This window comes from Protobothrops mucrosquamatus, unplaced genomic scaffold (genome assembly GCF_001527695.2).
Source record: "Protobothrops mucrosquamatus isolate PMUCROS unplaced genomic scaffold, P.Mucros_1.0 scaffold597, whole genome shotgun sequence".
NCBI classification, from domain to species: domain Eukaryota; kingdom Metazoa; phylum Chordata; class Lepidosauria; order Squamata; family Viperidae; genus Protobothrops; species Protobothrops mucrosquamatus.
The window spans coordinates 501,345-517,647 of NW_015386896.1; the positions used below are offsets into that span (position 1 = coordinate 501,345).

General features: G+C 35.3%; 1 protein-coding gene across 1 annotated transcript in view; it reads left to right on the forward strand.

Moving 5' to 3' along the window:
• Window positions 1–16,303, forward strand: part of MIPOL1 (mirror-image polydactyly 1) — a 102,610-nt gene that overhangs the window by 64,039 nt on the left and 22,268 nt on the right. The window contains exon 8 of the mRNA XM_015817498.2: window positions 14,244–14,338. Within this exon, the coding sequence (XP_015672984.2) occupies window positions 14,244–14,338 (95 nt within the window). The remainder of the gene's footprint in view (window positions 1–14,243; window positions 14,339–16,303) is intronic.

Consider the following 16,303-nt stretch of genomic DNA (forward strand, 5'->3'; position numbering starts at 1 on the left):
CTCATGTAGAATAATATATTTTGTGGAGTTAGGGATATTAATATTAGTTTACTTATATCTGAATATTATCCTGGGATTAGGTTTGGGAAGTCCGGGGGGTGGGTGGGTGGGGGGTGGGGGCCTTTTTCATATAGCATTGTGAAATACTTGTGATGTTTTTTTTATGATGAAAATAATAAAAAATTTTATATTGACAAAACAAGTATCTGATTATTGTCAAGTTTAATAGTTGTCTGAACATGTTTTTTTATAGTAATTCTGCCTGAGATATAAAAAAGACATGAAAATGAATGCCTTAATTTTTGTTTGCAGACATAAAAAAGGACATGAAAATGAATGGCTTAATTTTTGTTTGCAATAAGACAATGTATTTAAGTATGGATTAATTAGTTGAAAGATTTGAGTTCTTTTAGAGTAGTCCTTTATTGGACTGCTTATAAAAAAGAAAATTTTATGATTTTTTTCTTTTTTCCCCCCAAAATAAATGTCTTAGAATGATAATGTTTGCCTATCAACTTTTAAGCAGACATCACTTGTTTTTGTTCAGGACATATGACAAAAATCTATAATTCATCATTCACGTTTCATAACTGATTTACTCAAATCCTCTTACAGTATTATTTCATGAAAGAAGAATTAAAGAATTAAATTTTTCTATTTAAGTTCTAATCTAGTACAATAATATCTAAAATAGCCTTGGTTCACAAAAGCCATGCTTATCTTATTTAGCTAAACTGAACCACAAATAATGTGTAGGTTGGATTGCTGCTATAACCACTTAAAGTCTGCTGGCACAAATATTTAAGGGGAGGGAGAGAGAATGAAAGAGAATCTTACTTTTACACTGAAAACATATAAAGTAAATGTATTTTAGTTACTGAAACTCAAAGATAGAAGTATTATGACATTTATCACCTGTATTATTAATAGGAGATAATTACTGAAAAACAGCTGGCTGTTGGTTTTAGTGAGCATCAATTGTTCTCCTGCCCCAGCTGTGGGATAATAAGGACAGTCAACACATCTGTTTCAACAGCTGGTAATTAACAAAAGCTTAATTGCCACAACTCTTTTAACATCCAATCTGTGAAAAGAGTAAAAGGGGAATATTATTGACTTTGTATTCTGTACTTTTCTTTTTCTCCTCTTTCGTTTCCTTCTTTTCTTTCTTTCTTTTACTTTGAACACCGCAGCCTTTGTCTGATGCATTGAATGGCAGGAGAACACAATATGGTAATCCAGAGCTTAGGATTTTCAGATCTTTGTTGGTGTTTCTTATTGCAACATTTCTTTGCTAAATTGCAAGAGCAAGTAAATTAAAATATTTTGTGGAGTTTAGTGCAATGACCAGAATCAGCAGCACTTGTTGCTGACCATTCACTTATGTTGCTTGAATATATTTGTATCCTATTCCCAAATAAAATTAAAAATCCTTAGCAATTAGTCATGTGAATAATTTCACTGGCCATCCCACACAATTCACTGCACCTATCTATTTAACTATTTCAATATAAAATTCCTCATACAAATTGAATCACTCCATATAAAGGGGAATTGGCAGCACTTTAGCCAAGCTTTCTGGTTGTCAAGTCTAGCTTACATTGTACTGGAACCGGGAAGCCAAAGTCTTACATAAACTTTAAAAATTTGGGATGGAAATGCATGGAAGAAAGAAAACTAACCATCCATGTGTTGCCATCTTTTCTTTTACTAATTTTCTTCAAAATGAATATTCCTTTCCACTTGGAGCTTTGCAGACTAGTTTGAAACTATCTTGGCTAATTTGGCTACAAAGACTAGATCTGTCCAGATCTTTCTACAATGAGAATAGGTCTAGTAAGAAATGTATGGCAGACAGATTAGTAACTCAAACTAGGATTGTGAAAGTGAAAATGCACAAGGTGGAACTATTTTTCAGGCACTTATAGGGTCAGCTCAATGGCCAGGCGAGAGACTGTGTTATTGGAGTATTTTGTCAGCCACTTTAAATTTCAGCTTGGATAAAAGTGAGATTGGAAGAATTATTTGAATAATTTGTGATGGGTATTTTTATTTACTTGAACAGTTCATTTGTTGTATCATAGCTCTCTAGTGCAGAGGTCCGCAACCCCTGGTCTGTGGACCGGCACTGGGCCGTGGCATGCCAGAAACCGGGCCACGCAAAGAAGCGAAGCCCCATCCATGGGATGCAGGCAGCACACGAAGCTACGTCCCCTCTGGTCCGCGGAAAAATCTCTCCCTACAGAACCAGTCCCTGGTGCCTAAAAGATTGGGGGCTTCTGCTCTAGTGTATTTATTCCATGTTAGTTTTTAAATCTTTTAAACAGTCTTAACCACAATTGCTACATTTGCATATTTTATTGTTCCTAATCATTTTATTTTATTTCTAACTATTGTATTTTAATCACTTTTTCTTATTTGTACCTTACTTAGATACTTACAAGGAAATATTTTATTAAAAATTAAAAATAAAATAAGCGTATGACTTTAAACGTTTGCTAATAGATATTTTGATATTGTTCAAATTGTCAATCATTTTCTTCAGCAACTGTAGTGGCTAATAGAATATAATGAAAGTTAATGTAATAATACATATTGTTAGTTTTCTTCTTTTTCACTAACATGCTATAATAATACTTTCTATTTACTAATACTGCAGTTGAATCTGATAAACTGTATTTATTGCTTCTTTTCTTGCTCTTATTTCTTTCTGTTCTCTCTCTTTTACCAAAAATAGGGTTATTCTATGGTATTCAAAATTATTTGATGAAACTTTCTTCAATAACATTTCATTTGGCAAATGCTACTGTACAGTCAGTTCCCAAAGTTGATTATGTTGAAAGCTATGGAGGAAATAATACCCAAGTGCTTGCCATTCAATGAATGGTGATTGCCTAACTTTAAAAACGTTTCTGGCATGACAGGTTCGCTTCAGCAGGTGTTCAGGTGCTAAACTGTAAGGTAGTCGCAGTGACAGCAGATGAAATACTTTGAACAAACAAAAGCAGTATTATTGGCAAAGACTCCAACAACGGAATAGCATTGGCATGTAGGCAAAAGTTTGCAGTTCGGTTTTAAAAGACAGGTTTATACTGAGATTGTCACATCTGCACTGCAAAAATCCAGGTGACAATTAGATGGCAGCAAAGAGTTATAGAAATGTCTAACTGTAGTTAGACATTTCTATAACAGATGTGGTACAGATAGTCCTCAACGTATAACCACAACTGAGCCCAAAATTTGTGTTGCTAAGTGAGACTGTTGTGAATTTTGCCCCATTTTACAACCTTTCTTGCCACAGTTGTTAAACGAACTATTACAGTTGTTAAGTTGCAGTGTGTAGCAGCAGCCAGAAAAGCTAATACAATCCTGGGTTGTATAAACAGATGCATAGAATCAAGATCACGTGAGGTATTAGTACCGCTTTATAAAACTCTAGTAAGACCACACCTGGAATACTGCAGCCAATTTTGGTCACCATATCACAAAAAAGATGTTGAGAGTTTGGAAAAAAATCAGAGAAGAGCAACTAAGATGATCTTAGGCCTGGAGACTAAAACATAAGAAGAATGGCTGCAGGAATTGGGGTTGGCTAGTCTAAAGAAAAGAAGAAATAGGGATGACATGATAGCAGTATTCCAGTATCTGAGGGGCTGCCACAAGGCAGAGGGGATCAGGTTGTTCACCAGAGCACTAGAAAGCAGGACAAGAAACAATAGTTGGAAACTGATCGAAGAGAGAAGCAACCTGGAATTAAGGAGAAACTTCCTGACAGTGAGGACAATTAACCAGTGGAACAGCTTGCCTCCAGAAATCGTGGGCCCTCCGTCACTGGAGATTTTAAAAAAGAGGCTAGACAGTCACTTGTCTGAGATGGTATAGGTTCTCCTGCTTGAGCAGGGGCTGGACTAGAAGACCTCCAAAGTCCCTTCCAGCTCTAGTCTATTCTTAGTAACAGTTGTTAAGTGAATCTCACTTCCCCATTGAAGTTGATTGTCAGAACGTCGCAAAAGGGATCACATGACCCTGGGGCATTGCAACCATCTTAAATAAGAGTTAGTTGACAAGCATTTGAATCTTGATCATGTGACCACAGAGATGCTGCAAGGCTGTAATTGCCTTGTAACTTTGAATAGTCACTAACTGAACTGTTGTAAGTTGAAGACTACCTGTAATTTATAAATGGTAATTTGGCTTGTGGTTAATGAAATTAGCTCATTGGTATCTTTTACTATAAAAAGGTATAAATATACTGCCTAGAGCCTTTAGCAACAAATGCTCTCCAAGTCTGTTACTATATTCCTTCTGAATTCTACAGAAAAATACATGCTGTTTTTAATGGGATAGCATTTTACAGTTTAAGATAGAATTGAGAATAATATTTTTATCTGTTGTATTTATCAGATATTTTATCCTTCTACTACCAGTTCCAAGAAGCTAGAAAAATCAATACAGCACAAAATAGTTATACTAAATAAACACAATCCTTGAGAACAAGGATAAGTGCCTTTTTATAACCTATAAACATGTGTACATACTCATCATGCTATTCCCTTTGGGGATAAATTATACAAAATGCAGAAAAAGAGTGAGGAGTAGCAAACAAAAAAAAGAGAGAAAGAGGGGGGAAAGTAAATCTAAATATATCTGATTTACACCAACAGCATTCACTATACCTTTCTATCCCAAAGGTGCTTTTTAAAAAAAGATAACTGGACATTCTTTGCATTTCCTTGAAGAGGTTTCTTTTCTCATCTAAGAAGCTTCATTCAGTACACTGAAGAAGGTTCTTGGATGAGAAATGTAATGTCTTCAAGGAAAAAATGAAAAAGTCCAGTTGCCTTTTGAAAAAGCACCTTTGGGACAACTATGACCTGGATGACTAAGAATCTCCATAGACATATATCAGTGGTGGCGAACCTATGACACGGGTGCCAGAGGCGGCACTTGGAGCCCTCTCTGTGGGCACGCGTGCCGTCGCCCCAGTCCTAGGCCTTCAGTTGGGTTTTATAAAACCTTTTCACTTTAGGCCTCCGCCGCCATGTACAAAAAAAAAAAGGTTCAATCAATCAGTCAATTTCAATTTCTCGTGGGAAAAAAAAAGATCTTGCAAAGTTGGAATTGATTGATTGAACTTTTTAGTCCCACCCAGTCTGCTGTTACCACTGCAGCCACACCCACCCAAAGGGCCACACCCACCTAATGGGCCATACCCACCCAGCACCCGACGATGCATAAGTGGGTTTGGGGTTGCAGTTTGGGCACTCAGTCTCTAAAAGGTTCGCCATCACTGACATATATCTTTCTATATCTTCCTATGCTTGTACACCGTTCTTGTTTTCATCACATCCATATATCATACATTGTCTTTCATTCTTTAGGTTCTAATCAACTTCATCCAACCACAAACTTACATTTTTTAACCCTTAATATAACCCTTGCCATGCAGTGCTTATTCATTATCTTTATAAAACCAAATCAAGTCTTTCATAGAAGTCACTAACTTTTGTATTCAGTTTTGTATTCATCCAGCAAAAATACATTTTTGACCTATCTCTTCTTCCTTAACAGCACATAATTGTTGTTTAACACTGCTTCCCAGTGCATTTAACACTTATATTTCTCTTGATATTTCCATACAGTACAGTACCAACGGTACCATATAAAGCCATTTTCATTTATTTTGATAACATTCTTTGTTGCAGACCACAAGGTTACCCACTATATTTTACAAGCATTTGTACATCTTAGCATTTCTCTATTCACTTTCTTTAGCTATGTAAATTCATCTATTTGCATTTTTTTTCATTTGCAATTTGATCACTCAGTGGGCAACCCAACAATTTTGATCTTTGGTACATTCATTTTCAAATTCGTACTCCTTATTGCATCATACAATCAACAGAAAGTTAGATGCAAATCATTCAAGTTTTCAGCACACAATACAGCGTCATCTGCATATTACAACTAGTGGGACTATGACTATTGCTTATATCCCAACCTTGGAGTTTTCTTTTTCCATTTTAATGCTTGCTATCATGTGTTCCTTATCTATTCTATGTCAACTTCCATCTTCTAACAGCATCGATATAAAGTTTTATATTGATAAATATAAACATAAAATATTCCAGTGGTAGTGCCACCTTGTCCACTGTTACCTACCTCCTCTCAAAAAATCAAGTTTCTGTTGCAAGAAGCTGGAACTAGATTTTAAATGTTGTTGGTATAACTTGCATATACATCATATTCGCCAGAAAAAACAAATATCTATGTGAATGCATGAATGTCCAATAAAAACAAGCTTTTCTACTTTTGTGGCTTTCTGACTAAGATATATGAAAGCCTTCTTTTCTGAGATCAGCATGGGAAATTCACACTTCCCTTTCTTCATGGCTAAGCCCTAAAAGCAAGTAAGCTGCAGCAACAGCAGCAACTTTCTCACTCACTTGGATGGAATTCCTGGGCATTTTTGGCTCCCAAATGTACAATGTACATTTGTAATGAGAGTTGTGTCAAAAATATCCTTAATGTATAAGTATGTAGGTAGGTAGATATATATGTATGTAGGTGGGTAGATATATACTTTCTTTTGAGAGCAGGCAACAGAATTTCATTTTTAATGTGTGCCATTGTGTTCACAGAAAAAAATGATAATAAAGGGTATCTTATCTAATATATAAGATATATAACCTCTAAGATATAATGTCATTTTTCAAATCAAGTATAATATATATGAGTTTTATATTTGTAATCTCCACTACAAATGCCTAACAGGTTCAATGACTAAAAACTGTAATGTTGAAAGAGGCACTAATTTTTTTTTAAAGCTGAAGCTTATTTATTTTCTTCCTGAAGCTAACATGACATCGTAGCTAATGAAAATTAAATGGTTTTTTTTCTGGTTCAGATATCACTTTAGTCATAATCCTGTTCAGCTTATATCAGAACCCCCTATCTAGTGCTGTAGCATCGCCCTATTTCTGGCTATGTCATTAGCATTATGATGTTCACTATCAAAGCAACAGCATCAAGGTGGAAAAATTGCATAGCGGACTCCTCTTTCTTCCAAATAAGCACAGAATCAAAGAGAAACTACTCCTGTCCACCTTTGTCTCTGTTTTCAGTCTGGAAATCAGACTGAATTGCAGATACTTTACGAAGGCTTCATTCTCGATGTCTAGAAGAAAAGAGATTATGGGAACAAAGCAGTTTTCAAACACTGCTATAAAGAAGATGGAAAGCAATAGTTATTTATTGCAGTGAGAGTAGAATGAAAGACAGCAGAGTTTTGAGTAAGTAATTTAAATGAAACATTAAACAAAGGTTTCTAACAAAAGATTAAGTCATAGAAACTTGTCAATGGACATTTTAAAGCAGGCCACAGATAAGCAATTGTTGGGGATTTTTGAGATATAATGATTTCTGTTTTAGTGCAGGAGGGCTGTACTGGATAATCCTTGAGATTCTTTCCAGCACTGCAATTCTAGGTAAACAATACTGCCCTTTAGCTTTTCTAAAATACCATATTCAGTAAAACATCTCTCACTAAATTGTTCTATAATATAGTTAACACTATAAAATTCTTTTAGTTATCACAGGCATCATTTCACTTCAAAATGACTGTTCAAACAATTTAATATAATATGTATCCCATACAAATACTCTTTCATTGCATGAGTAATGCATACTTCTAATCTTGCAGGCCACAATATAGCTTTTGCTTTCCAACTCAAATTTGTATAAAAATGGCACACATATACCTTGGGATCTACTATATGTCCATTTGGTATGATCAGATACAACCAAGACCTGATTCATGACTAGCTCGTTAGTAAGAAGAAAGTAATCTAGATAGAAATGTAGGTAGTCTTGGAGCATTTGAATTCCATAATAATAATAATAATAATAATAATAATAATAATAATAATAATAATAATAATAATAAAAGTTGGAAGGGACCTTGGAGGTCATCTAGTCCAACCCCCTGCTCAGGCAGGAAACCCTATACCATTTTGGACAAATGGCTGTCCAGTTTCTTCTTAAAAACGTCCAGTGTTGGTGCATTCACCGCTTCTGGAGGCAGGTTGTTCCACTGGTTAATTGTTCTAACTGTCAGGAAGTTTCTCCTTAGTTCTAGGTTGCTTCTCTCTTTGGTTAGCTTCCACCCGTTGCTCCTTGTCCTGCCTTCAGGCGCTTTGGAAAATAGCTTGACTCCCTCTTCTTCGTGGCAGCCCATGAGATATTGGAACACTGCTATTATGTCTCCCCTCGTGTTGTTTTCAACATGGTAAAATAAGCTATGCTACATCAAATTAAACAATGTCTGTATTTGCATTTGGTTTCACGTTGGCTAAACCGATGGCAATGGGAAGCCCCAAGGACATGAATGTACATTAGCATGCATCCTGTCCTGTTCCCCCCAAAACTCATTTTGAATTCCGAAGGATACATTGAATCTGATATGGCCCTGTATCTTTTGCTGTGATGAAAATTTAGATATATATATTTTTTAATATCCTTTAACCCAGTGTTTCTCAACCTTGACAATTTTAAGGCATGTGGACTTCAACTCCCAGAATTCCACAGCCAGCACTGCAGGCTAACTCACTGCTCACTCCAGGAGTTCAGTTCTAAGCAGCTCAAGATTGACTCATCCTTCCATCCTTCTGAGATCGGTAAAATGAAGACCTAGATTGTTGGGGGCAATAGACTGACCCTGTAAATCACTTAGAGAAGACTGTAAAGCACTGTGAAGCAGTATATAAGTCTAAGTGCTATTGCTATGGCTATCTAATGGCTTATAATCTCCTTACCCAGCTCCCCGCATGTATTATTTTTAAACAATTGTTTTTCATTTTGGTTTTTCATGTCATTGAACATATGTTCAAATCTCAAAATCTCTTTTTGCATGCCAGATTGATGAAAATTTACATTCTTTGAGTCTTCTTCTTTGGACAACATTCCCATTTCCTGAAGAGGGCTTTGTACTCTGTAACGGCATCTTTGAAAAAGAACATTAACCATTGATGTAACTATAGATTTAATATTAACTTTCATGATCATAGTATGCATTCTTGTTGATTTTCAATTATGATGGTTTTGTTGAGTGTTCTTTAAAAATTTAGTTCTCTGAACTTTCCAGCTTTATTTCTTTTTTAACTCCTCATTTTATAGACATTTTCTCATTGGAAATATTTTTTTTTTTAAAAAAATTCCTGGCAATTTTTGCTTACTATAAATTAAAGTGAATAGCATTGTGGTCACTGTTTCTAATTTGCTCAGTGGTGTTTTAATTCACACTACATTTTGAGCTCTATATAACCTTATGTCATGCCTCTTTTATTTATTTATTCAGTTTGGATGGCACCCAACTCCAATGGACCCTGGTGACTCACAATAGAGAAACAGTATATCACCAACTGTTCTAAGGCAGAATTATAAAAATATTATAACTTCATCATGACCAGGACATGCTTGTACCCGGTAGATGTAAACATAGGTGAGGGTTCCCATAACTATGACTACTTCTGGGGGGCCTTTCTGATTTTTTTTCTTACTAAGATTAAAGTGTTTTGGTCAGAGTTTATCCCAAGTACAAATTATTTTGGAACTTGGTATTTTAATCTATACAATCTTCTATAAAGAAATCAGTTTCTGTTGAAGTTTCTTCTTTGTCCTATATTGTGATCTCTTAGATGCATAGAAAAGCACAATTTCCAAGCCTTTTTTAACAGCATTTAGATCAGGGGCCTTCAAACTTGGCCCTTTTATGACTTGTGGACTTCAACTCTCAGAATTCCTCAGCCAGGCACACTGGCTGAGGAATTCTGGGAGTTGAAGTCCAGAAATCATAAAAGGGCCAAGTTTGAAGACCCCTGATCTAGACTGATGGAATACCATATCCCTTTCATTGTCTCCATTCTATCCCATTCAGCACTAGGGCAGAAATATATAACAGTCACTAAGTGGTCAGTATGAGGATTATGTTGATGTCTGCCCAGCCACACTCCCAAATGGGTGGGCCAGGATTCCTTTTGTACTTTTTATTATCTTATTGCTTACATTTGACTATTGTATGAATTTTGTTACCATAAAGTTGTAGGATTTTTAACATTTTTAAAAAATCACCAATGATTTTAAATGATTTTTAAAAGGCTTAGGGGAGAAGGGGAAGCAGTTGGAGGGAACAGAAATTGAAAGCTGAGAAGGGTCAGATGGGGGGGAATCGGAGAATACTGTAGGAGGCCTATAAGGATGTGTAACTCTGTCAGGCCATGGCAGAAGATTAACTTTACAGAGAAGAGGCAAAAGATAGCATGTGTTTAAACTCATTGTCCTATGGCAAGACAAAGAGATACCTTTGTTGCATACTTGAGATGATTTGCACTTTTGCTAACTAGGGCAGTGCCAGCTGAAGGGCATAGGGCACTCTAGGCTACATTGATTGATGCTGCCATTTCCCATTGATACAAAGATTTGTATTTTTAGAATGATTCAGAAGGAGGGTGGAGTTGGCACCCATTCAGTTTTGGAGCCCTATGCCCTGTGGCTAAAGCTGGCTTTGAATCAGGGCAATACTTTGAATGTTGTTAATTAGGTTGATTTGATCATGTATTTGACCAAAGTAAAAAGTATAGGAAAGGCATCCTGATCTATTTTTATGATGATACACTGACAAGAGTTATGGAAGCTATGAAGACAATACATAATTCCTCTGTAATGAGAAAAAACTGCCACATGCTTATACACATATGGAGTGCAGGAATCATGGATGTAGGTAAATTTACCCTGAAGAATAAAATGATTTCTCATTGATATTTTTACAGATTCTGTTATCCGTAGTAAAGATTGCCCTAATTTACCCAATGTAGTTCATCTAATATTTGCTCTGTTTCTGCCTATTTATATTATATATTATATAGCAATAAGTACAACATTACATGATATTTCCTTTATAATACCTAATTTAAAATACTTGTCTTTTTATAGCATCATCTCCTTTTCCCAGTGTTATATTGGTTGAAAGTTATTACTTTCACAGTTATTGCTATTAGATAATTAAGGTATATATTACATATTTATTACGCAGGGTGAAGATCATTGCTTCTTTTAAATACTAAAAAAATGTATATCTTTTGTATAAGGTTGAGAGAAATGTAAACATAATGTAGTTCTTCCCTCAAAAACAGTGGGTGAGATGTTTATGTCTTAGCTTTGTGGAAGATGGAAAAAATCTTTGTAGTGGTTACTGCTTGTGTGTCTGAACTGAGACCTTGTAAAGATCCCCACCCAGACTATTTATTTTATCTACGGTAACTTTTAACTAAAATCAGGATCCTACATTGGTAATATATTTATATGTATGCTTAAGAAAATAGCTATATGTGTAGTATTTTTGTCAAGCCATAGAAAGCTGTAATTCCAAATTTTAAAACCCCTTAAGTCCAACAGGTACTGAAATGATCTTTTCAGTTGCCTACATTTTCACACATAGAATGTTCAGAAATTTGTTGTCTGATAAATTCCACTATATTTTGTCCTTGAATCTCTTTTAGTTGTGCAGACAACAACTAAGAAGAATTTGTATCTTAAGTTCTACCAATTCAAACTGAAAGTAATGCATTCACAAAAAATGAATTAAATCAAATTCTCCTTAAAAACGTGAAAGAGAAGCATTCTAGTTTATCCTGTTTTCTAATATCCTATTTTCTGTATGTTTCCTAGGTTCCGCATATATATTCTGCAGTGGTAGAACCAAGGGAACAGCTTGACCACTTTAATATGATCTAGACTTCTCTTACTAATATCATGTTCCTATCTCCTAGATTGGAAAGTTTCTTGCTATTTCTATTTCACTCAATGCTTCACTCCTTTGCTTTATGTTGCGAAAATTACTGCAAGCTTAGGACACCCCCCTTTCTTTATTGATATGCTTCAACACATTTACCTCAATTCTTTTCTCTCTTCTGTTGCTGTAATCTGGGAGCTATTCTTCTGAAGTATTGCCAAGTCAGTAAGTGTATACTGTAAACTAAAAGAGGGTCAAAACTTATGTCTTCTGACCTTTATCCTAAAAGGGTATCAGGTGTGATACCTCTCTAAAGAATCTTGCTGGTAATCTCTTGTTGAGTGGGAGTGTCTGCTATAAACATTTCCTCCCAGTCTACCTTTCAATGGCACTTCACAGTACACTGAAAATTATCAGGGATAGTTAATTATTGGCCTCTTGGAACAACCCACCCACTTTGATTCAGACATGCTTTTCCCAATATTTAAGAAGGCTATTTAGCAATGGTACAGTATAATTACAGAAAATAGTTTGTTTTGGTTAACGTTTTTATGTTTTGTATGTTTGGTTTACAAGTCTAAAAACAGCTTCAGTTTCAAACTTTAAACAGCTCAGCATATGAGCAGAATTTTAACTACTGAATGCCAGGAATCAAGATTTGCCTGTTAAAACTATGGAAGAATTGTATCACTGAAACTCATCAATAAAGGAACTTGTGATAGGAAGCTGGTGCCACTGTATTTAAAGCTGGGGTGGTCAATTAATTTTCCTAAGGGGCCACCTGAGAGAGTGGGACAGTTGTGGAGGACCAAACCAATAGGGCTGTGAAAGTGCGTAGGCGCGCACTCATGCACATATGTATTTTTTTTTTAAATAGCAGTCCCCTCCAGAATAAAAGCAATGCAGTTGTATTGCATGCAAGGCATGCACTTATTTACATTTGATTTCTAATTTCCAATTGACCTCATGCAGGCTGGACAGGGACAGCCAAAGAGACAGACGGATGTGGCCCAGGGGCCATAAAATTCCCAGGTCTGATTTAGAGTGAACATTTTCTTACACATACATACCCCAATTCCAAAGCCTACTTTATAGCTGTATCTAATCGTCTGTACCTCAATATATTCTGTATTATAAATAAATCTTGAGGGCTAGGACAAAATAGAAAGATTATAATGCTAAAGGGACAAAGAATCAAAATGCTCTGGCTGTAATATTTTTTTTCTAGTAATTCATAATATTAGGATACTGTTCCCAGCTAGAGCAGCTTACTAGAAAAAGTTATACTGTAGGTACAGCTGCCTTTACAAGTTGAAAACTTCAAGCAACACAAAATGGAGCTCCCTTGATATTGATGGAGTTGATTATTTCCTCAGAGGTCTTACATTAATTTTAAACCTTGACTGTCTGAATGTCCTGCAGATGGCTTTTGAAGGTAATGTAATTTGAGTGCCATATTTTTGAAGATTTGCTTTTTCACATTTGTGTTTGACTGTGAATTAAGCTTTTTCTCAGAGGACCTGATCCATTTGCCCAGTTTATTTTAGAGATAGTGGAGGGTTGCATATGATAGGATCTTCTCAGGAATAATACCAATCTTATGGAACTCCTGCCCTGGCCTTCTTCCTCACCAACGAGTCAGGTTAGAGAATTCTACAGAAATTTGGATCTACAATACATAGATTTTTAGTCAATGTGTGTTGTTTTTCTAATTTTCTAAAACAAGAACATATACAAGCTCAGAATTACTATAGCAGTAGAATTATCTATCCTGTTATAGAATATCATGCACTTTTGTTTGCTTGCATATTTACTAGATTTACCTCATGTGTTGCTCCCAGAGCTCAAGGCAGCATTTGGGGGTGGGGGGGAATCTTTAATTTTATCCATACTGCAGCAACCCTATGAATGACTAGTCCAAATAATGAACTCATGGCTAAGAATGAACTTGAATATGTCCTGGTCCAACACCTTAATTACTATACTGCACTCACTTCTTGTGACTGATTACACACTTTCAAATTCTTCTGAGATCTTATTCTTAGGTTATATTAAAAAGAATAATCAAAATAAATTATTCTGGAATAACTAGAGTTTCTTAACGGCTAGTAGCAATGTATATGAAAGACTTTGACTATGTACAGCCTCTAGATTGTTGAACAGAACCAGTGAGAAAGTACTTTTATGTCATGTCCTATTCACAGGTTTCTTAGAGGCATATGGTAGATTAATACTGGATTCGGGACACTGAAGTATAACATACCTTCTTATACTTGACTCCAAGGCACAATTACCCATCATTCCATTATACTACAGTTACATTTATTTCTCTCCGTAAGATTTTCTATTCTCTGTGCTGCTGAAATGAAACATAGTGCCCTCTGTTGTAAAATGGTACTTTTTTCCATTGTTTAAAATAATAGTCCTGTTTTGTTCAATTTCTGCTCTTTCATAGGAAAAATTGCTTGCTATGCAACAAGAGAGAGAAGCTGCCATTCATCAGTATAAAAGTCTAGAAGAAGAACTGCAGACTCTTCGTATTTATTACAGGTAATGCTATTTCTATTATTTTTATTTTTTTATTTATTTTATTAAATTTATATGCCATCCATCTTGCTCTCCAAAGCGACTTTGGGCAGCTTACTCTACAATGCAGTACAGTTGTAAATGTGGAAAAATAATGCAACATTATTCCTAAAGATTACAAATATGCAAGGCAAAAATGAACTAATAATTCCAGAATTCCAGTTCATATCCATTTTCCCTTTTAATATCATTTCAGTCTGACAAAGCTGTAGCCACAATTTAGTCCCATGCATTGTCCTTTGGCTTGAAATCTATAGGATGGCACTTTTCAAGCCTTATTGTATTCCAAATGCCAGTGAACAAGTGTCAAAAAAGCAGGAAGCATTTCTGATGTAACATAATTTCTTGAACTGGAGGCTAGTTTCAGGGGACGTCTGGTTTGTAGATCTTAGGTTACAGATTGCCAATGTCAGTCAGTATCAGGGCTGTTACTTAAGATACCGCTACATCAGATTCAAATATCTTCTCCTTTTCAGTATTCAAACTCTGTCTGCTTATGTCTGCTGCTTAAGGTTAGGATCATAAGAAAAATGAGAAAGAAAAATATTTTTATTTTCTTAAATAGAAAACATTTTGCAAAGACATAAAGAACCACCAAAGTTTTATCCCACAGTTACATTGGGAATATATAGCTTACCACAGTTTAGCTTGTTATCCATTCCACTCCAAACCTTTGTCTATTTTGCTGGAATATTGGCTGAGATTCTAGCTGACTTAAATGTTTCTAAGTTATATGCAATATATTAACAACAGCTAAGATTTTAATTCACCATCTAAGGGCATTGCTTCAAATCTCTAACAATTAAGGAAAAGCTTCCAAAGAGATGGCATATTGCCTTGATTACAGATTGTTTGCAAGAGGATCAATTAATGTGTTGGTTTATAGACAATGGACATAGACATAAACTGTAACCATAAACCATTCTTTCTTCTAACTTAAATCTATTCGTAGATTTCAGAAAGTGCTTGTTTTAAATGTTCGGCATGTTAAAAGAATTTTAAAAAATCATAGATTTGAAATGGCCCACTTAAGCCACTTGGTCCAACTTTTTGCTCAATACTGGAATACAAATTATAGTCTTGTGACAAATGGCTGTTCAGCCTCTTCCAAGTGATTCTAATGGTGAGCTGCTCTTATTGTAATGAACTTTTCCATGACTCAACTGGAATTTGCCTCCCTGTAATGTAAGTCCATAATTCCATGTTCTACACTTTGGGACAATAAATAACAGGTTTTAGCTTTTCTATATGTGACATCCTTAAGCTATATCTTTGAGCCCTATTTGCACATAATGTGCAGGTATATGGGACAGGTTTTTCAGCCCAATTTGGCATCAACAGGAATTATTCTGGGGCAGCTGCCAGAGACAGATGCCATTACTACCTTCCTTAGGAACTCTATTTTTTAAACATACTTTTAAAAAAAGTGTGGGGTATGGTACTCATGCAGCTGGGTCTGTGAGCTGTCCTTTAAATTCTCTTCATCATTTCAGAATGGCAGTAGTTCACTGGCATTGTGGGTAATGAATAAGGCACCCATTCAGTTCTTAACAAAGTGCTTTTGCTGTTTGTGTTAGAATAAGGATTCAGAGCAGAGATTCTCAGACTGTTTATGCATTAATCACTTAAATTTTTGTGGTAGACTTTGCCAACCTTAGTTAAAACATAGTATATACATCAAAGCTTTAAATATACAAATCATCTCTGAATACTTTTCAAATGTATATTTTTCAGTATCATCATCTTCATTGTTATTATCTTCATTATTTTATTTAATGAATATTCATAGGCCTAGATTACACTAAGAAGTTTCTACAGTTTTAGGGAAAATGTAGTAAATTGTGTAAATATTATATTATGAAAAGCACAAATTAAGACAGGCACTATTAGCTTTTTCTGTAATCCAACCCTGGTCAAACAGCTTCAAAA